The 22,437-nt window shown below is 37.2% G+C and overlaps 1 protein-coding gene across 2 annotated transcripts in view; it reads left to right on the top strand.

Moving 5' to 3' along the window:
• The window catches only part of LOC140165053 (sodium-independent sulfate anion transporter-like), a 41,701-nt gene extending 23,136 nt beyond the window's left edge, over positions 1-18,565 (top strand). The window contains exons 7-17 of one of the 2 annotated variants that reach the window (XM_072188468.1): positions 534-685; positions 1,455-1,527; positions 2,320-2,370; positions 3,313-3,373; positions 4,296-4,492; positions 7,075-7,256; positions 10,912-10,968; positions 14,764-14,931; positions 16,119-16,184; positions 16,592-16,685; positions 18,079-18,565. In XM_072188468.1, the coding sequence (XP_072044569.1) occupies positions 534-685; positions 1,455-1,527; positions 2,320-2,370; positions 3,313-3,373; positions 4,296-4,492; positions 7,075-7,256; positions 10,912-10,968; positions 14,764-14,931; positions 16,119-16,184; positions 16,592-16,685; positions 18,079-18,116 (1,139 nt within the window). In that variant the 3' untranslated portion in view covers positions 18,117-18,565. The remainder of the gene's footprint in view (positions 1-533; positions 686-1,454; positions 1,528-2,319; positions 2,371-3,312; positions 3,374-4,295; positions 4,493-7,074; positions 7,257-10,911; positions 10,969-14,763; positions 14,932-16,118; positions 16,185-16,591; positions 16,686-18,078) is intronic. The other variant, XM_072188469.1, reaches the window with a different exon arrangement.
• The last annotated feature ends 3,872 nt before the right edge of the window (positions 18,566-22,437 follow it).

The raw sequence follows: 22,437 nt of genomic DNA on the forward strand, positions 1-22,437 counted from the left end.
TAGTGCATGTAATTATGAGGGTTCATCAAGGGTCCAAATAACATGAGAAATTGGCTATTCCAGTTGAATACACACACTCCCTATGGAAGACATGATCTTAATCTTCCACATATATTGGGAGTGTGAATTTCAAATGTTACGTGAATGGTTACACCCCCCTGTGTGGGAGATTAAGGTCATGTTTCCATGGGGGTGTATGGATTTCAATTGGAATAACCCATTTTTGAGCAGACAACACAGAATGGGTGACTCCATTTGAAAATATTACTACCTGCGTAGGAGATGAACCTCAATTAAACAATCATAGTGCAAAATTTGACCTCAAGTTGCACAGTATGAGTTTTTGTACCCAAATTTTCAGAGGTCAATCAATGAATATACAAATGTATTGGGGTCAAAGAAGTGTGCCCTGATAGATGAGCTTGTTGTGGATCCTAGTGAAAAATTGTGCATAATTGGCTTACAACATGCATAATCATAAATTTGGTGAATGTAATCATCTTTCTCTGCTTTCTCATTTAAACCACACATAGGTAAGAATGCAGTAATAGTGATTATGACAGCCATTATAGCTTGGACGTTAGAATACACACATAAGTCAGGCAAAATCGCACTGACCGGTAATGTTACAGAAGGTATACCAATGTTTGAGCCACCAGAGTTTGGAATTCCAGATGTATTCCAAGTAAGTAGAATGCAGTAATAGTGATTATGACAGCCATTATAGCATGGACATTAGAATACACACATAAGTCAGGTAAAATTGCACTGACCGGTAATGTTACAGAAGGAATACCACCGGGGGGAGGGGGCACTTAACACAAATGAACATAATAGGTATGTACCCAGGAAAGACCGCCCTTTTTGAATTTAGAAGCTCCGAACGACCCCCTTTATTTGACTAAAATAGAGCTCCAAAAGACCCTTGATTTTGATCATTTCAGCTCTAAGACCCCAAAATTGCTCATTCCTCATATTTCTGGGGTTTTTTTCAGGCGATTTTCAACCAGAAAGAAAGACCCTTGATTTTGTCTGTTCGCAGCTCCAAAAGTCCCCATTTTACTTGTTTGCAGCTCCAAAAGACCCCCTTTTACCGGTGTGCCGTCAGCTCCCAAAGACCCACCACCTCAAAATTCTGGGGGAACATACTCACCAAAATTTTTTGATGTGCCAATGTTTGAGCCACCAGAGTTTAGACTTCCAGATGTATTCCAAGTAAGTAGATACTATTTAGATGGAAGGTGTGTGATGAAGTACATGAGGTCAGGGTTGACTTGGGGAGTTGTAAGTCAACAGAGCCCTTGGGTGCCCCAAAAAATTAAAAATTTGAAGCCTGCCAACCTTCATATGAAAATTTTGAGCTTTGATATTGAAGATATACATGAAGTTTCATAAAAGACATGAAAATGACACATAGACAGACATTTTTAACGATATTTTTTTTATTGTTTCAGGTGTTGAATGTAGGCATAGTGATCATTCCACTGATAGGATACTTAGAAGCAATATCTATTGGAAAATCATTTGGTATGTAGTAACATTTTTGTATGGTTTCTGAGTCATGAGTTATGACTTGACCCAGAAGCACTCAGGCCCGGGACTCAAGGCATGAGAATGTTCAGGCTTTTGCCAGAATTCAGGCAGTTTTGTTGTCCAAATTTACACATTATTATTTCTTTTGAGCCTTTTAAGGCCAAATTCAAACACTTTTTGAGGCAGTTTTCAAAAAAGCCATTCTCATGGTGGAGCACTGGTGGTGTTTCTAGAAGGTGAAGTGTTTCTAGAATTCTTCTGGTTCGGATGGTCATAAAATGCGACTAATGATTGAAAAAATGTCTATTTCACAGGAAGATTTTATGGGAGAACGAGTTGGCATAATGGTTCTTTCTCATCTTGCACCACTGCACTGAGTCCCAGGTTCAAGCCCTGGTCGTGCCCAAGAACTGTATATTGGTTTATCCCGATCCATGCTCGCTCTTGCGGGGTTTTGCTGGGATCTCCTGTTTCCTCCCCATTTCAAAGTCGGTGATTAGTTCTTTGTTATCAAAAACTTCCTTCACCCAATCGAATTGGGGAGCTGCACAGATAATTGGTGAATCTCAGTTTGGATAGGTTTGCACCAGTTTCGGCTGCAACCGGCCTAGTTGATGCGATCTGATTTTGATGATTCATCAGTGGCAGCAAAATAACAACACTTTGAATCCTCTGGAAAAATGTGCTATATAGATCCAAAATGTATTTATTTATGACCATCTATTAAAGCCAGAACAATTCCAAACTTTGTTTTGTTGTATTTCCTAATTTCTGTTTTCTCACCAGGGAGGCAAAATAACTACAAAGTGGAACCAAATCAAGAATTAATCGCCTTGGGTAAGTCATCTGCAAATATGCAGCAGACATGCCTACTACTGGAAAAGTTGACATTTGTCATGTTTTGCTAATTATGTTATCACCTGTTTTGAAATTCCTGATTCCAAGCTTTGTTACAATACATTGACCTATAAAAAAAGGAATATCTTTGTGATCAACAGATATTTTAAACAGTTCTCTCATCAACGAATATTTGACTTACTTGATATTTCATCCCACATCCATGGGATTTCATCAGAAAGTGAGGCGGAGCGTTAAAACACCTAGTCATGTGACCCACAGGGCAACCCATGGTCACATGCCTTGATGATCGGCTTTGTGCACCGCTATTTTTTGCGGGAGCTGCTTGGAACATGAACATGAAAATTGCCACTTTTTCAGTAGTATTAGTTTTCAGAATTTTGTACTGAAATCATTGAAACAATACTGAAAATACTATTTTTTTATGAAAATATTGATTTTTTTATGGTGGAAAATACTTATTCGAATTCTTAAATTTTTTTTTTTAAACATTGGTGGTTATACTTATATAGTTATATATTAACTTCAAATTGAGTGTATTTCAAATAATTGCATGAGCAAGCATGAGACTCTTAATTGTGACTTTTCAACATTGAATTTGTTGAAAATTTGTTGACATCTGAGTGTATATTTTGGCAACATGTCGACATTGAAAATACCTAACAATGATAGCCCTCAGAGAAGATACTTTACCCTTCCCAGAGTCCTTTGCAACAAAATGCATCAAATAACACTCCCATTACTTTGTACAGGTTATTCAAGAAATAAACATATTTTGCAAGATCTGGATGAGCTCTGTTCATTGAGGTACTAGATAGCAAGTCAGTACAGAAAATTGAAATGGAAGAAATGCATTGTGGGAAGTCTCAGATATCTTTGGACAGCCACAGTAACCACAAGACTTATTTCCTTCTATTACAGGTATCTGCAATGTAGCTGGTTCCTTTGTTTCATCATATCCAGTAACAGGTAGTTTTTCAAGGTAAGGCATGAAACTTGGTGGATGCAGTCAACATTTGCAGTCACATTTTTGGAAGGTCATTTTGGGGTCACCAGGGGTTATCTGAGGTCAAATGAGTAAAAACTGTTGGATAGGCATGAAACCTGGTGGGTACAGTCACTAATTAATTATAGCCAAAACCTTATTCAGACAACACTATTCTTGACATTGGCTTATGTATTTTGATACATTTTGATCAGTTTCGGTCCATTTGGACCCATTTCTAATCCAATTCCACCAGATTCGATTCATGTCGCTAAATAGTAATTCCCTAAATTGATTGATGTATTCTTGTATGCTCTGCAAATGAGATAGCTACCAACCAACCAGATGTACCCATTGAATGTGATCTGTCACATTGCAAAATCGACTCCAAGAACAATTACTTTCACTGTCACCAAAAAGCGCAGAGCCATAGCGCCATTGGTGCTCTTGTTGAATGATAAAATAATCGTAGTTACAAAGAAAAATCGCCAAACAAATAAGGTGTAACCAGAGGTGTATTTTTCAGGTAAAATCAGGACTAAAATGCAGTTGTTTTAATCTTGTGGAAATTTCTGGATTTTGTGATTATTATATGGGGTTATGAAATCCAGAAATTATTATTTCTAACATTTCTGGAATTCTGGTAAGGCAAGGCATTTCACCACAAAAAGGGCAAACTTTTTTTTTTCAAAGGAGGTGATACCACTTCAAACCCCCTGCCTATTGTATCTATTACTATATCATATATGTCTGTGATTTCAGAACTGCCATTAACTCCCAGTGTGGAGTGAAGACTCCAGCAGGTGGTCTGATTACAGGTGGTCTGGTATTACTGTCTCTTCAGTTCCTTACTCCAGCCGTCTATTACATTCCCAACACTACAAATCTGTTACTATATTTTGTGTGTCTGTAATTTCAGAACTGCAATTAACTCCCAGTGTGGAGTGAAGACTCCAGCAGGTGGCCTCATTACAGGTGGTCTGGTATTACTGTCTCTTCAGTTCCTTACTCCAGCCTTCTATTACATTCCTAAAGCATCGCTGGCTGCCGTCATTATTATGGCTGTCATCAAGATGGTTAACTATAGGATATTTATTGCACTATGGAAAGTTCGCAGTAAGTTGTTTGTTTGCTAGTGAAGTTAAAAAAGCGTCACCTTAAGGGGTACTACACCCCTGCCCAATTTTGTGCCTATTTTTGCCTTTTTCTCAAAAATTATAAAGTATCGGTGACAAGTAAGATATTTATATTATTGGGGCAAGGACTACATCTACTGCACTGGAAATTTTTATTTCAGACAACAGTTGTGGAGTTACAGTCAAAAATGAGGGAAAACCAATATCTGATTAATAAATCAATAACTACTTGCCTTCAGTTGCTGAATTTTTAGTGCAGTAGCTGTAGTCCTTGCCCCTATAATATACATATCTTACTTGTTACCTATGCGCTATAATTTTTGAGAAAAATGCAAAAAATAGGCACAAAATTGGCCAGGGGTGTAGTACCCCCTTAAGGCCATAGTATATGATCTTCTTATTGGATTTGGTAAGGACAAGGAAATACCAAGATCTGATGGAAAGATTAAGAGCTACACCAACTTAACGTGGTGGAACAAGTAAAATACATACTAGACGGTACACAGAGTGGGACAAATACAGCAAATGTAGGCATAAGAAGTGGGCAAAGTTTGATAGCCAAAAATTACCAGTGCCAAGGCCCACAGAAGTGTTAAACCTGTAGAAACAACATGGATCAATGGGAATACAAAAGTGCACTAGAACATGCGCATACACATATACGATAAATCAACAACCAATGTAGGCACAAAAACAAGCAAAGTTCGATGGCCCAAAATTGCCAATTCCAGAGCCTACATAAGTGTCAGGAAAACAGTACAAAAGTACACTGGAAGTGATGAAAATCACTGCACGTAGCAGGCAAACAAAACCAAACAGACAAAAAAAAACCTGATGTTTTGAGCAGATAAACTGCTCTTCGTCAGGGACAGACAACAAAATATAAAATATATTGTAGTATTTATTGATAATTGATGTGTTTTGTGTCCTCATCCGTTGGATTCATCATTACCCACTTTCTAAGATCCGATTCTTGTCTCTCTTGACTAAAAAAAGTTCCCTGACTTATTCTTTTCCAGAGTTGTTTTCTACAATAGTAAACATTGTGTTATGAGATTTTGTTCATTGAGAGGTTTCTAGCAATAGGTATTGATGTTTCCTCATATCGTGACAGAGAGAATGGTATAATAAACCTCAAAGCTGTGGCCAGGGTAAAACCTCATTGTCTTTCCTTTATCAATAAAATTATTTTGGGCGAGGCTTCAAACATGATGTTTGAAGTAAAATATTAAACTTTAGGTCAAAAGCAGCAGTTACAAAACTAATAATGGAGGCAAATATAAGGGGCAGAAAAGGTATAAGAAAATATGGTAAATGTTCTGTCAAATTCTGGACATACTTACTGGAGATCTATCGGAGATACAGTCTATAATGACAAATATCAATAGAAAGCATAACAATTTATGAAGGAAATGTGTACTTTTGAGGGACAAAAGATTAAGTAACTCTGGCATGTGATACATCATTTTAAATCTGGTAACAGCTCATAAATTTTGTTTCTGGTTTTGAGGGAACAGGTCACATATATGGCACGATCTGGTTCATGGAGGCTTTTCTTGAAATAGTTTGTATGTTAGAAGGTGCAAATCTAACCATAGGGCATGCTGTTTTACATAAACAGTTCATATTTCACAAAATAAAAGTTTCCACTTAGAGTATTCTAGGATGTAAGAATTTTGATGAGCAATAGCATGCTTTGTTGCCGATAAAAAAAACACTAAAAAAAGCGCAGTGATTTATAGTGCGCTACGCACAGGCACAACGCCTAGACATTGATCCACAAGCCTCAGCACACTTTACAGGTTGTTGCTGACCACTACGGCCCCACATCATTCCACAAACCATTAAACAACAATTCAGGGACTTTGCTGCTTCAAGAGCTGAACGCACACCCTAGACATTCCACAAATAACCTTCGCAACTAGGATCAGCTCGCCGAGTTTCGTACGGGTTACAACAGGACAAATTAGCAGTGAGTTCCTTGTCCAAGGGAATTTCAAGCTAACTCAATTTTTCCACGAGAGCGTACTAGGCACCGCCAGGGTTCGAACCTGCAACCTCTCGCACCATAGTCGAATGCCTTTTCGATTGAGCTAACTTGACTGCTAACTGATAAGTGTTTTTGATGATAGCAACTAGTTTTCAATAATGCCTATTATGGCCTCCTGAGCGGGTCAGATCATATCACAAATATTGTTATGAATTCAACAAATGGCCAAATCTTTATTTGGCTTTTGGTAAATTCATGTTACGAATGTTTTATTTTTGAATTGGAGAACAAGGGATCAATGCTTTACCTATAGAGAGCAGCATATCAGTTTTTTAACGATTATCATCATTGACCGTACTGTGATGCACCATTAGCTAACCCTGTATGCCGCCCTATTTTGATTACGGTACTTATTACGGTGTTATCATCTAATCTTAGTTAAAAAATTGATATGCTTCCATTTAATTATGTCAAGCATGACCTTTTAATCCGACGGATTCGGCCGTCTGCTGAATTCATGACGATATGCTAACAAGTTTGTTTCTTTTGTGTTTTTTCTCAATCTATTTCAGAATTAGACCTACTAGTGCTAATTATAACCTTCATAATGTGTCTGTGTATAGGCGTAGCGTACGGTACTTTAATTGGAATAGGCGTAGATATAATGATATTACTGTATCCCATAGCACGGCCAAGAATAAGACATGTGGATCCGTCGGCAAGGCAGCATTATGACATTACTCCTAAAGCACAGGTAATATAATTACTGTATAATGAGTGTGATGGCTGAAATATGTGGTGTAATCAGGCAAAATCAGTCTGAAGTCAGACATACCGTATTTCGTCAAATAGTCGCCCCCCCCCCCTCAAATAAACGCCCCCACTACTTTTTTCAACCAAGATGTTTCGAAAATGCTGATATTTTCATGCTATCTTGTGTAGCATGTGTTAAGCTTACCAAGTTGCCCACATGGTCGATAATAGCGTCAATAATTGGCGAAAATCTGGATCAGAAACCCGGAAGTGAACCAGAAGTCAGTGTTTTTAGCGTGAGTTTTAAGTTTACCTAATGATTTTAACGGGAATTATCGTTCTAAAATTGACCTTGAACGAATGCCCCCCTTGAGAAAATGTTACGCCCCCGGGGGCGTTTATTTGACGAAATACAGTATTCAATTTTCAGTTTCTTAGGTCCGATTTCTTGAAGCTTGGCTAGTGGTCAGGCTTCCTAAGCCAACAGGCTAGCCCTACCAATGTGGATCCATTTTATTTTATTTATCTTTCTAGGTGATGTACGGTGTGAAATTGTAAGCACTAGTATGACTAATTGGGTTTAAGCCTGATAGCTTAGGAAGCCTGACCACTAGTCGGCCCTTATAGGATTGTTAGCAGCATATGCAAAGCTACATTTTGCAGAAATCCCATTGAATTTGAACAACCAGTTCAAAAGATATGAGCAATTTTAAGAGTTTCCAAAACAATTGGAAGCAAGCTTCAAAATAAGCAGGCACCCAGGAGCCATTTACCCAATGGTCATAACATTTTGGCTCCTGGTCCACACCAAAATCATATGAACCAAGCTCTACATTTTGTTAAAAATAGAGCCTGGTAGTTAAAGCAGGTTTTGTATTATGTGTAATTAGCTCTTTAAAAATGTCTCCTGGTTCACTAGATAATCACAGGACCAGGACTTTGTCCAAATGTGTGGGTCCTGGTCCAGATTTGCTTATTTTGAGGCTTGATTGGAAACAAAAGGAAGTACTTCCTTTGTTTGGCTATATCTCAAAATCAATATTTCCGACCTGCGACTGATTTTGCTTGATCACATCACATATAATCATGTGTGGTTAAAGATGGGTTATGCAATATTTTACACCGAGTAATTTCTATCAATAATTTATTAGGCACATTTAAAGGGCTGCGCAATAATAATTATGAGTCCCCCCATCAAACTTTCTAAACAGCATGCCAAAAAAATTGCCTTTCCCCCTCTCAGCCTACCAAACAATGCTGCCTCCCATTCAGGCTGCCAAAAATTTCTTCCTCCCCTTTCCTCTCTTTCCCCCTGCCTTTTGGCTTGCCAAACGATTCTTGCCCTCACCCTAATTTTACCCTCCCCCATGCTCATAATTATTGTACAGTCCACAAGGGAATTGTTATCTGTTTTTATATCACTCATGCATTTAGTTCATTTCAAGAAAATTTACATTTTGTCAACCCACAACACCCAATTTTGCTGTTTGGCCTATTCCAGTTGAAATCCATACACCCCTTATGGAAGACATGACCTTAATCTCCCACACAGGGGGTATAGATTTCAAATGAAGTAACCCATTCATGACTCTAACCTCATCTGAAATCTACACCCCCTGTGTGGAAGATTAAGGTCATGGCTTCCATAGGGTGTATGGATTTCAACTGGAATAGCACATTCAGCGGCGGAATGATTTTGAAGTGGGGGGTCACTCAGGGTGATGTAAATAATGGCCGTGAAGCGTCGCGTTTGCGCGATGCAGGGGGTGTCTGAGGGGGGATGTGCTTTTGCAATCTGAAGGCCCAATTGAAGCCATTTGGTGGACCATTCTGGCACTATTGTTGTGTACAATTTTAGTTTGAAGATCCGAAAATGGGTTAAATGAAGGCCCAATTTGAAGCCATTCGTGGATAAGTTTTCACTATAATTGTATAAATTATTGCTTTTAGTGTTGGGTGTCCTAATACAGGGGAGTTGGAAAATTTTGCAAAATGAAGGTCCAATTGAAGCCATTTCGTGCATCATTTTTACACTTTCTTTGAGCATGTTAAGGGTCTAGAATAGAGATTTGATTATTTATGTTCACCCAGACATGTTACATACACTTTCAGTACATATCATTAGATTTATAAAGTTTACTTCAAGGACTGTTAAATATCAAAAATGTCAAATTTTAATAATTTGTCATAAAATTTGTATTATATCGCTAATTAAAAAAAAAAAATCAAAATTATTTGATATCAGAAGGACATTCCTCGTATTCAGAATGCAATTCGATAGGTCTGGTGTACTCTCAGCTCCGACAAAAAATATGTGAAAACGTAATATCCCATTCCTCAAGGACCCAAGTTCATTCCAACTTCCTTTATCCAGACTTCATTAATACAGATCTCTCTGTTGAACAAATTTTAATCTTTCCCCAGAGCAGCCAGGGCACACAAATGTTGAAAAAAAACTGGTGCATCTGGCGGTTCAAATCTAATACCTATAGATTTATATCTTCTGCTGTTCTCCAGCGTGCCTCTGTGGCTCAATAGATAAACAAACAGCAAAATATAAAAAGGAAGGGAAAATTTGGAAATTATTTTCCCTTCCTTTTTCAATTTTTTTCCTTCCTTTTTATATTTTGCTGTTTGTTTATCTTTTGACTTGAATGGCTGACCATAGATTTGGGTTTGGCCTTTTATCCTTTTTGACCTGGTTGGCCTTTTATACTTGCACATGTTTGTTTTCCTCACCTAATTGATTTTTCCCTTGTATTTATGTTTTTCTTATTATTATTGTAATTTCTTTTCATTCTATACTTGTCACTTTCTTTTGCTGTCTTTCTCATTTGCAGTGCTAGTTACTAGTGCTACCTGTTTTTACCTTGTAAAAGGGATGTTTTTATGCTCCTGAAACAATAATAAGTATTGTTGGGTGAGGCAGCTAAAAAGAATGATCTTCATTGTCTAAATCAATATATTGTTGAAAAATAACACCTTGATGTTTTGCAAAAGTTCACCTTACAAATCATACTTTAAAAACTTACTTGATTTATTGTTGTTAATGAATTTATGTACCTTTTACAAAGGTGATGTGGTTTCAGCTCTCTTTACAGCATAACTCAAGAACCACAGGACCTACAAAAGTATATCTGTGATATTTGAATCCTTCTACCCGGGGTACTCAGTACAAATGACCATACGGGACGTGCATGCAAACATGGGTAGCATTTTCAGCCTTCTGGTATATCAATGGCCCCTTTTTCAAAGCCTATTTTGGTATATGAATGGGTCCTTTTTTCAAAATTTTCTCAATTTTTTCGGAAAACAGCCCAATTTTTCCTTAATCTAGCTAAAATTTTCCCAAAATTTTGGGAAAATTTGTAAAAACTAAGACAATTTTCGTAAATTCGGCCGAAAATTTTGACTTTTGGTATATCAATGGGTCCAAATTTCTTGAAAAATTGGTATATTTATGGGTCTACTTCCAAAATCTCAGCGGCACGTCCCTACCAAAACCAAACTTGAGTACCCCCCGGGCCTTCTACATGCTCTCAATGCAATTTTTGCCCAAGCTCACTACTATTCGCATGATGATGTGAACGACCAAATCGCAACAGTTGAAAATAGTTACTAATCTTAATCGTAGTGATTTTTTTTGTTGTACATAGCATTCGACGGAAAGTAGTCCACTGCTATCAAACCTTCAGCAAGTGCCATACCATCAAGTAAGCTATCAGCATTTGTGTTCAACATTACGTCGCTTCTGCAAGCTCGCTTTCTTCATTCTTCTATCAACTTCACCATGACACATTCATTGGGCTGTACCATTTAAAATCCACACTACCCCTGTGGAATGTTTTTGAAATATCTTCCACAGGGGAGTATGAATTTCAGGTGGATTAGCACATTAGGCTGCTCCATTTGAATTTCATACATCCTTTAAGAAAGATTCAATATTAATCTTCTACTAAGGGAGAGTGAGTTTCAAATGGAGCTGCTAATGTGTTAATTCCATTTGAAATTCATATTCCCCCTGTGGAACATATTTCCGAAATCTTCCACAGGGGTAGTGTGGATTTTAAATGGAAAAGCCCAATCACAGATCATTTGAGCTATTCCATTTGAAATCTATCATCACAGAGGGAGGACGTTTTTCAAATGAAATTGATTGCCTATAGGGAGTAATTGTTTTGAAACCTAGTATACTCCTGTGACTTTATATAAAAACTGTATTTTCATATGTTGTTATTTCATGCCTGCATGTCCACTCGCCAAATTCGTGAAAATAAAACACAAGATACAGCATGGAATTACCAGTAGGGAGATCTCCTACAACTTGCTTTATAGACGAGCTTAAAGCTATTCATCTTTCTTAAATTCCTTGGTTGCCTGGTAAATACCTTGAAAAAGGGATTATCTATCAGCAGAAATGAAGTAGATTGTTTCTCTGGCTGTATTGTACACTTGACTTATGAACTTCATCTGTAATGCGCTAAATTAACATGGCAACATTGATCAATTGCAAATTCTTCAAATTGAATGTAAAAAATATTAATATAATAAGACTATTCTCTTTCAAATTTGCTGTTTGAGTAAAATTAATCTGTATTAATTTGTACTTTTTATGTTTTAATCTTGATTTCAACTTTAACCTTTAGCATTGTAAATCGTTTAACCCATGTTTTAGTATAAACCTATTGTACCGTATTCATTCCAATAAGCGCCCATGCCCCAATAAGCGCCCACCTAGGGTATTTTCAATTTGCTAATGGATACCATTAATGTTGAAGTGACAGAGAGACATCGATACAGTGAAATAGCTGGAGGTCTACAATCCTGTGTAAACTTGCAATACATTTTCTGCATCAGAAAAACTATTAAAACATCTCAGAGCCCTTTATAACATATGTGTACATCCATATCAAAAGGATGCACTTGTCGGCTGCTACATGTGTCTCATTTCAGATAATAGCTAGGAATAAATACCAGACTCATATCAAGTGTAGGTCACTTCAAATCATCCCCAAGTCAAATTGTACAAGGAATATTCTCTGTATTCAAAAACCATGTGACTTGGGATGATTTGGAGACCTCCACTTATGAAATGAGTCTGGTATTTATTCCTAGCTATTATGTGAAATGAGGCACATGTAGCAGCCGACAAGTGCATCGTTTTGATATGGATGTACACATATGTAAAATTGTCTCTAATAAACGCCCCTTACGAAAAAATTACGGAAACCAGGTATAAAATAAGCGCCCACCCAAAATGACTTTGTTAAGCACCCTGGGCACTTATTGGAATGAATACGGTAACTTTAATGCTTTGCGCCTGGCCATGAAAAGTGTCAAGTTATGAGATACATGTATTTCTCAAAATATCAAAAGCTATCTCAAGAACCACTGAACCAATATAGTGCTTGTTTGTACTCATTTTAATGCATTTTCATTCTGATTCTAAATATGGTCATTCAGATGTACAATTATGAAATTTTTGAATTAAAAAAAACAAATTGGAACTTGGAGTCTTAGGTCGACACCCGCGTGTAGAGAGTTTAGTTATAAATTCGGAATTAAAGCCATATTATAACATTTGCTGAGGAGAACACCCTCAATATTTTTCAAAATTCTGTTTTTTACACAATTGTAATGTACTTTATTATTAACATACCCTGCAAAAATCAACACTTTAGGTGCTGTAGTTTTGTCAAAATCTGAGATTTTGAATAAAGCGCAGGAATCATCGTTTAATTATTACGATGGAAATATTAGTCGAACGCGTACACAATATTCATTACACAATTTGTACGTACATGGCGTGCGGGATGGATACACACATCAAAGGACCGTGCCGTAGTACGACAGAAGGAGTGATGTCTTGGCGACATCGGCGCTGACAGTAAATTCCAATTTTCTTTGCTTTACCTCACTTGTTCGGCTCAACAAAATTAAAAGAAGAAATAAAAGCTAACATTTTATGGACAAGAAATAGTAATCTATATTTTATGGAAATGTTACAATATGGCTTTAATCTCTACAGATGTTGCTCATTAATTTCAGACTTTTTTTCCATATCCAAGAAAGTTGGCACCTCTGGGAATTGATGAATCCAGGACCTCATGTACTAAAGACAATACCCTAACCATTATAGGTCATGCTTCCCATTTGCATGTTACACTTGCTTGCTCTGTAGAATACATGACTCTATTCTTATTAATTATGTTGTTTTCAATTGCACATCATTGGTTGACTACCAATGTACGATGATTATATCTTATACAATATATCACTATTATGCATTCAATTAACTTAGACACAAGCACTCTAGCTCCTTAAAAGGTTTTAATTCTTTTACATCAGGTCATTGGGATGGGCATCATGGCAGGAGCCATATTTATCCAGTTGTAGCCAGTTAAAGGGTGTGGTCTCCAATCTTTTCAAGTTCTGTTCCATTCCATTTTTGTAAAATGCATAACCTACTCCAGAAGTGCCCCTGCACGGTGGGCACATTTTTTGTTCAACAATTAAAGAGCTTATTTCCAAATCATGTTATAGTCCACAAACCCATGTATCTGATTTCCCTGTGTGATATTGCAATGGGTGGTGACAGCTATTATAATTACAGGTATTATAATTTCAGTTGGATGCATCATTACAAAGCAAACGCATAGTAACAAAACTGTGTGAGACCTTTGTTTCTCAACTGAGAACAATAGTCTGCATATTGTTATGGTAAATAATAGCTTGTTGATGTTACAACTCATTGTTGCTAATGTCAAACTTGTCAAAGTAATTGTGATTGTATCACACAAGTAAATGAGACACATAGGGTTGTGGACAGAACACGGTTTGGAAATAAGCTCTTCAATTGTTATTTCAGCAGTTGATCATGTTCAGTGGGAAAATGACCCTAGAATGAACTTTCTGTATCAATTGGGCATCATATACGCTGGCGAAGTTACGTAATTAATCCGATTAACTACTATAGCAATAGGTCAAAACAATTTTGAAAGTATCGCGCTGCCTAATCACCTGTGTATGTCTGCAATCATAGATTGAATACAATACTGGTTTTTTCAAAGATAGTAATCTGACAGGTGCAAGTGATCAACATGATATGGTTCAATGCAGAGGTACCGCATGAACGTATCAGTGCAGCGCGGTATATTCAAAGATTGTTTTAACCTATTGCTATGGTAGTTAATCTGATTATTACGTAACTTCGCCAGCGTATTGATGAATTGACTTACGGTTAAAAGTCAATCAGCTGTAAAATTTGAAGTAGCTTCATGTGCGTGACGCACCACAAATACAGGCTGATATCAAGCAATAAATCCCACCGTTAAGTCTTTATAAATGTGACCCTGAAAGTTGTGCCTCATACATCAATTATACGAAGGAGAAAGGAAAATTTTGTGATACGTTGCACAAGTTTGGGCCACAAAATTTTTTGGACACTGCCTATATGGCTAGCAGCACCCAGAGCATTAAATGATTCTATTTGATTTTTGTTTCTGCAGATCTACAGGGATTCAGTACTAGTGTTTGAAGTAGACCGTAGCATGCGTTTCCCAGCTAGTGAATACATAGTGGAGAGTCTATACCAGTTATCATTAGGAGTACCGCATCCTAAACCAGTTATCTTAGATTTCACACATGTGACTGGCGTGGATTATACAATGATAGAGGTAAATATCATTATTATGCAGCTATCAGTTGCAGTCCCTACCCCCCAGACCCCGGGCTAATGGCCAAACTATTAGGGTGCACACCAGTAAATAGCCCCCATTGACTTTCTGTACAAACAGGGTCCAGGAAAACATCATTTTCTTGGCTCCTGAGCGACTCAGTCCTTTAAAACTTACCCTTTCTGCGAGTCAAAGGTCAAATAACGTCATCCATTGTAGAAATTATATACGAAGTCCAGCATTTTTTTCCAGAAAAATGCCGACTAGATTACCCTATAGCCCATACAGCTTACACCACCTCACGAATAGCTTGGTGTTTCTGAAATGTAACACATTTTGAAAGTTTAGCCAAATCGTCATAAAAAGTCGGATCCTGCTCATTTTTCACAGAAATTCTATTTCCCAGGCCGAAATGAGGATTAAATATGAATCAGGGCCTAATTGTTGGGTTTTAGGCCTTTTCTAATGTATTTAATTAAGTCGTATTGCACGTTTCCTTGTTTGAAACACTGATTTTTTTCTCCCAGGGTGTAGGGGACTTGTATTTACTGGTGTTAACTCATTACAAACATGTAACAGTCCCGGCTAAGTTATGGCAGAGTGGGGCAATATTTTTTTGTACATCCCAGGCAAGTCCCTGCCCCCTAACCAGGCCTGGATAAACTTGGTAACTCGGCGGCCAGGAAATTTGGGTAGCTCGCGGGAAATATATGTTTTTGTATGGTAGGACATCCTGTTTCTCATACCACAAAGACCTATCAAAGGGAGTTGCTGACCAAGTCCCATATTTGCTAAAAATAGCAGCAGAGAAACCAAAACCAGAAACAGAAAAGTATTGTTATACATAACCAATATTTTGAAATGATCCTGGATCATTGTGGATGAAAATTATATTCCCACCTTTGGAACAACTCATTGTCCAAACAAATTGGGTCTATTCTAGTTGAAATCCATATACCCCCAATGGAAGACATGCATGACCTTAATCTCTCATGCAGGGTGTGTAGAATGCAAATGGAGTCACCCATTCATGTAACCCCATTTAAATTTACACTCCCTGTGTGGGAGATTAAGGTCATGTATTCCATAGGGGTGTATGGATTCAACTGGAATAACCCATACAATACATAATATATATACAGTATGCAGAGAATTAAAACGATTCAAAACTTAACTTTTCTTTTCAGAGTTTACATGATGCTTTAGAAGATTTTGGCAAGGCAGGCATAAAGCTAGTCTTTTGCTCAGTAAAAGTAAGTGCAAAATTGCAGTAACTTGTATTAATCGACAGGGGTCGACCTTTACTTTGTGTTTTCTACTGGCCATCCGGGCCAGTGAAAGTACTACATAGTGTTACTGACCCAACAATAAATTTACTGCATGGTCCAGCTATAAATCAGCACCAATTCCCAACCCTATTCACTACCATGAAAAGGCCAGTGTAGCATGTTCGTAAATTCACTGTGTGCTTATTGGCATGTAAGGCGTGGTGGATACGGTAGGCCACTGGTAATAATGTTTACGACAAACGGCAGCTTGGTTTGGTAGTGATATTTATTTCATCGTGCAGATAACATATAAATACAAAGTACATCAAATCATAGAGCGACGTGTTGTGTTTGTTCGCCATAACATTTTGTAATTTGTTTTTCATTTTCAGGATGAAATCAAAGATCAATTTCTAGCATACGACCTCAAGAGTCTTGTTGTATATAGCAGCTATGAAAGTGCCATCCAGGGTCTTGCGGAAGAAAGTAAGTACCGGTTTCCATACATTCTCATTAGTATCACCCTGAATTGGGCTATTCTAGTTGAAATCCATACACATATGGACGGCATAACCTTAATCTCCCACACAGAGGGAGTGTGAATTTCAAATGAAGTCCACCATTCAGGTAACCCTATTTGAAATTCACACTCCTTGTGTGGAAGATTAAGGGTATGGATTTCAACTGGAATAGCGCATTAGACATTAGAAGGTAGTTTAGGGGCAGATGTTCTAGGTGTGCATCATTTTTGCCTGGTATGGTATGCTTATCAGTGGCATACATGTACCGGGCACTTATTTTTAAAGGACAAGTGTAAACTTCTATATTCAGAATATCTTATCGGAACGATTTTACAAGAATTGTGCAAAAATTATACATTTTACGCTAATTTTAATCTTCAGTGATGTCAAATGGGACAAAAAATAAGATGGTAGTTTTTGTTTCCTTCTGTCTGGTTGTTGGGTTGGTCTACATGCCCAGTCTAATATGCTACTTTGTCTGCCTACCTGCACAGAACTCGATTGCTTCTGGCTAAAATCCCATGCCCAATTTGGATGAGACTCGTAACAAAGAGTACTAGAATGTATTATTAACTTTTCACAAGTATTGGGTCAAAGGTCATAGGCCATTCTGACCAGGATTAATTTTAGTTGATTTAGAAGGTGCCATTTTCATTTCAATTGAACTTACAAAATCTGTCCAAAATGTTGCCTTAATTTGGTGATAAATTAAAAAAGTTTCACTGATTACAGAGAATACTATAAGCATAATTGTGCCCAACAGATCTGAAGGCACTGCTACCAAAGCAAATTGTAGTTAGAAGAACTACCCACTCCAGCTTGACAATGCCATGCCCTTACAGTGCCAGTTTATAGAACCATTTTTACTGGCAGTGGCAGGACATTCATCCACACTGTGGAATAGCCTACCAGATGGAGTAGTCGGAGACATATCTGACAGCAGCGCAAAATTCCTTCAAGAGCAGAGAGCATAAAGCATCTTATTTCACATATTTGATGCTTTACTATTTACTGTACCCCTTCATTCTTGTTGTTCCTAAGCTGCTATGAACCACTGCTTGGCCCATGTGGTTGTCTTATATAATGTCTGGGGTGCCTATATGTCACTCCTCATGGGCTATTGTTCACTCTAGCATTTTATATCACATATATGACACGATCTGCTCCATGGGGGCCAAATGGGGTATTTTTGAAAATTGAGTTACTATAATTATTACCTTCTTTTGTATTTTATTGTTTTACTCCATATTTTTGCCTTTATTTCAGTTTCAAATTTGCCGCCTTTGCCCCCCTGGACCAGATCATGTCACATATAAAAAACTTGTTTGTAATGTCTGTTTTTTTTGCTTTTTTTATAGATGCAATTGATGAGGCAGCAGCTCATTTGAACACATAACAGTAAGCTATGTGGATGTATGTATCTATCGTTGATGTGCAATGGAATGATTGCTGCAGTTGAGTGATATTCCAACAGATCTTCCCTCCAGTAATGAGGCAGTGGATTTGGATGTCTTATGTTATGTTGTAGTACAGTCCTACCTCTTTTATCCGGCCTTGATGGGACCAATGATTGGCCTGAAAAGTAAAAGTCTGGATGAGTGAATTATGTATCTGCATTGAATATCTAAAGTGTTGAAATTTGGATTTATTACAAAAAATTGTGACCAGCTCCAACAAAACCCAGAACAAGTTGCCAGACATATTTTTTGAGTTATAGGCCTTTAAAGATGACATTCCCATCAAAGTTTGGAGTTCTTAATTTCATGGTATTTGACTGTGGGACTAAGTTAACCTTTATTAAAAAAAGGTTTATTTAATCAATAAATAATAGTTGTGTAAGGCAGGAAACTAATTGGCCCATTACTATAGAACAGCGATTTGGCAAAAATATCAAGGTATCATTTGCAAAATTATGCATATCTTGAAAAGTATTGATGCTATTAATATAATTGTGGTGTCATTTTAAAGCTTATCGTCTAGTGCTTAAACATTTTTTTATTCAAATCATGAAATTGCAAAAATGCGACTTGTTCCTGGTTTTGTCAGAGCGGGTCACAGTTACTTCATATGGGATGATAACGCTGAAAAGATGGTATTTCAGTGTACGAATAAGTAATAAGAAAGAGGCACCACAGAATTAAAATTGTATTAATTACAGCATTATAAATGATTCTTTTAATGTCAGTTGTATATTTTCTGAGTACAATATTAATGAAATTTTGTGATTGTGAAAAGAATCAAGGTTTTTTATTCTTGAATATTTTCTAGTTTTATATATATATATGTGGCTGAACAACCTACAAGAATAAAATGGTTGGAATATTGTTCTGTGAGAGGTGTATTAGGCCACCAAAATGGTGGATCTATTTAACCATGATTGTATCACTTTTTGATCTGATCATTTCATATCACTATATAATAGTCCATTTGAGAATGATGTCAGTGCATGCCCCAGTGTGTGTAGTATTAAATCATAGATATTGACTTAAACAAATGGCGTGTTTATACACGTGATCGAAAGTGGTACATCTGTCTGTACATGCATGAAGTAACTCAAAGTAGTGATGTCACTCTCTCAAGGAAACCAAATGGACTCTCCACCACTAGAAGTAGAAAGATCATGGTAATTACACTAAGCTCTAGATCCAGTTTAGAAGAGCCCCGCAGGGCTGGTAAGATGGTTTTCAAAGAATCAGTGTTTGTCATAAAATATGATATTTGTCTCCTGTAACAACACAGCTCATAGAGTGTCCTACCAATTACGGTAGTATGTGTTTCTACAGATACAATCATTTTGGTAGTATAATATGCCTTGCTATATTAAACTGTATTAATACTCTCATCACTTGCAGAAAAGAGCGAACATATAGCACACATGCTCATGCGCGGAATTCACTCTCTGCACAAGTGACCAAGTATAAAATTCAGCTTTACAATAGCGAGATTTGGCTTGTATTGTTAGGGCCAGTTTCTCAAAGCTAGGCTATAGAAGGCTGTGTAAGATCATTTCAACATCAATGATAAACAAATACTAAAAGGACATGTAGAGGTGAGTAGCCATAAAGCCACTTTATTTCTGCCCTTTGTCTGATAATGGCATGTTTATATACCCATACCCTCTAATTTTCCAAAAGAGTGTTAACCTCATCATCCATGTTGGTTATCACCCATGCTGGTCCATGCAGTGGTGTTAGTTTCCTCACATGAAATGTGAGTACTCAGTACTTACTGTTGAATGTTCCACTGTAACACAAACAAAAACTGATCCTGGCTGCGATGGTCAATTGTGGTATGTTTAAGGTGTGTGCTCCTAAGCTGCAAGTCCCAGAGTTAAATGGTTTATGGAATGATGTGGGGTCCACAGTCATGACAGTGGTAGTGACCGTATCATCCGTATGCCTTGTGGGTTTTGCATTTTACAATATAAAATGTTGGACTACATACAGTTTGTCCACTCTGAAGTACAAAGTGACAACGCGCGTGTATACAGCACCAGTGTCCGAAATAAGGAAAATATGGAGGTTGTCCCGAGGACAACTAAAGCATGAAAAACATTTTGGTTGTCCCCAAAAATATATATGTCATGTTTTTGAGTGCAAAGAATCCAAATAGTGGTTGTCCAGGGGATAAGTACATAGCTCAATATGGTTGTCCCCAGTGATTTTTGGACAAGAGGACAAGAGGATAAGTGCTTATTTCGAACACTGTACAGCACGTTAACAGTGTGTAGTGCACCGTCTCTGCTGCAGGTATGCGTACCTTCAAAGTCGGCATAATGTGTGCGTCCGCATCTGTACTTTGTACTTCAGAGTAGACTATAGCCTTCCCTGTAGCCGAGCTCTGAGAAACTAGCTGTGAAATCCATCCTTTTTAAACATATTCATTTTATATCTTTTTAATACTTGTTTACTATAACTATTGTGTGTGTGTTTTAAGCATAATATATATTAATGGACACCATTGCAGGTGATAAGAAATGGCCTATAGTTAAAACAAGGGTGGTTGGGCTGTTTCAGTTGAAATCCATACACCTATATGGAATACATGACCATAATTTGCCACACAGAGAGTGTAGATTTCAAATGGGGTCAGTCACCCAGTAACCCCCCATTTGAAATACACACTCCCTGTGTGGAAGATTATGGTCATAACATGGATTTCAACTAAAATAGCCTAATTAAATTGGTATGTACATTAAGATTGAGGATGATACACTCATCATTATATACTGGCTGGTCATCCCAGTGTGGGATTTAATTTTCCACAAATCTGTTCAAATCAGGACAAAATATATTTTTAAAAGTAAGATTAAGACTATTATGTGTATGAAATATGATTTATATAAAAACACAAAATTCCAAAAAGAACCGGGCTCTTTCTATGTGGTTAGTGACAAAATTTCCTATTCAAATTCCTAAGACATATCTCTGGATTACTCATATGGTTATATTGGAAAAATATTATGTGACGTGGTATGTCAACACCAGATGGATTTGGGTATTGAATTTTTAGAGGTCAAAGGTCAATATTGTTAAAATGGAAAATCTGATTGATTTTTCATTACTTGAGACATTCTTGAGACCTTCATTCAAAAGTGGTGTTAAAAATTGACTGTTGGCTCCTAAAAATTCCATGCTCAGATCCACCCGGTTGTGTCATTCATGTCTTAAGATTTAAAATCTACAGGCCCTTGTTAATTTGTAATTTGTATGGGTCTGATTTAAAGTCAAGCTTATCATCATCTGGACATACATTATTTTCTTGTCCATGACTACATTATCATATCTTGACAGAGGCTGAAACAGATGTCACCCCTTTTACCAAGAGAATCGTTTTTGATATCTCCTATTTGCTCAGTACTTATTTAATGATTTATAATAATATGCAAAATACAAAAAATTAAAAAGATCAGATTTTCACAAATTTAAATCAGGTTGTTAATTTAAATCAGAAGTGACTTAAAGGAGGATTTCGTGATCCTAGCATCCTCTTTTTATGACATTTTTCAGTAGATATCCACGAGAAAAGCTTATTTCCAAAATTTCAGTTGATTCGATTTTTGCGTTTGCGAGTTATGCATGATTATGTGTATTACACTGCTCCATAGACAATGCGTTGTAATTTCGTTCTGGTGCACCAGAACGAAATTCAAATTTCACGATATCTTTGCTAAACGAATTAATCTGCAAGAAATATTTGGTACATAAACATTATGTAGCCAGAGGTATCCAGTGGTGTAAAAATCTCAACTTTTTTGGGAAAAGTGGGGGATGAGGCTGTGGATCACGAAATGCCCCTTTAATACAAGATGACAATTTCAATTTTGCAATAAAAATCAAACCAAAAAATTGAAAATGTAGAATTCTGAACGAATCATGTGAAAATTAGTGGTAAATCAAGGCTGTTAAAATCATGATTTAAACCAAACAACTGTATAAACAGAGACACAATGGGACCAAATGCAGCTTGGTAGCTTTGCTACATGTGCGCAGTGACATAGCGTGAGTCATCATATTGGGGGAGGCACCGAGGGGCACCTGGTATGATTAGCCATTTTTCGGCAATTTTCCTGTGGGGTTTTCTAAATTTTCCAAGTCTTGGGGGGCATGTGCCCCACCCTGTGCCCCTATGATGCTATACCACTGCATCATAAATACTAATCAAAGACTGTGTTAATGATATGGCTCCAAAGCCTCTGCAATATCAACAATTGTATG

The sequence above is a fragment of the Amphiura filiformis genome, chromosome 11 (genome assembly GCF_039555335.1).
Source record: "Amphiura filiformis chromosome 11, Afil_fr2py, whole genome shotgun sequence".
NCBI lineage: Eukaryota > Metazoa > Echinodermata > Ophiuroidea > Amphilepidida > Amphiuridae > Amphiura > Amphiura filiformis.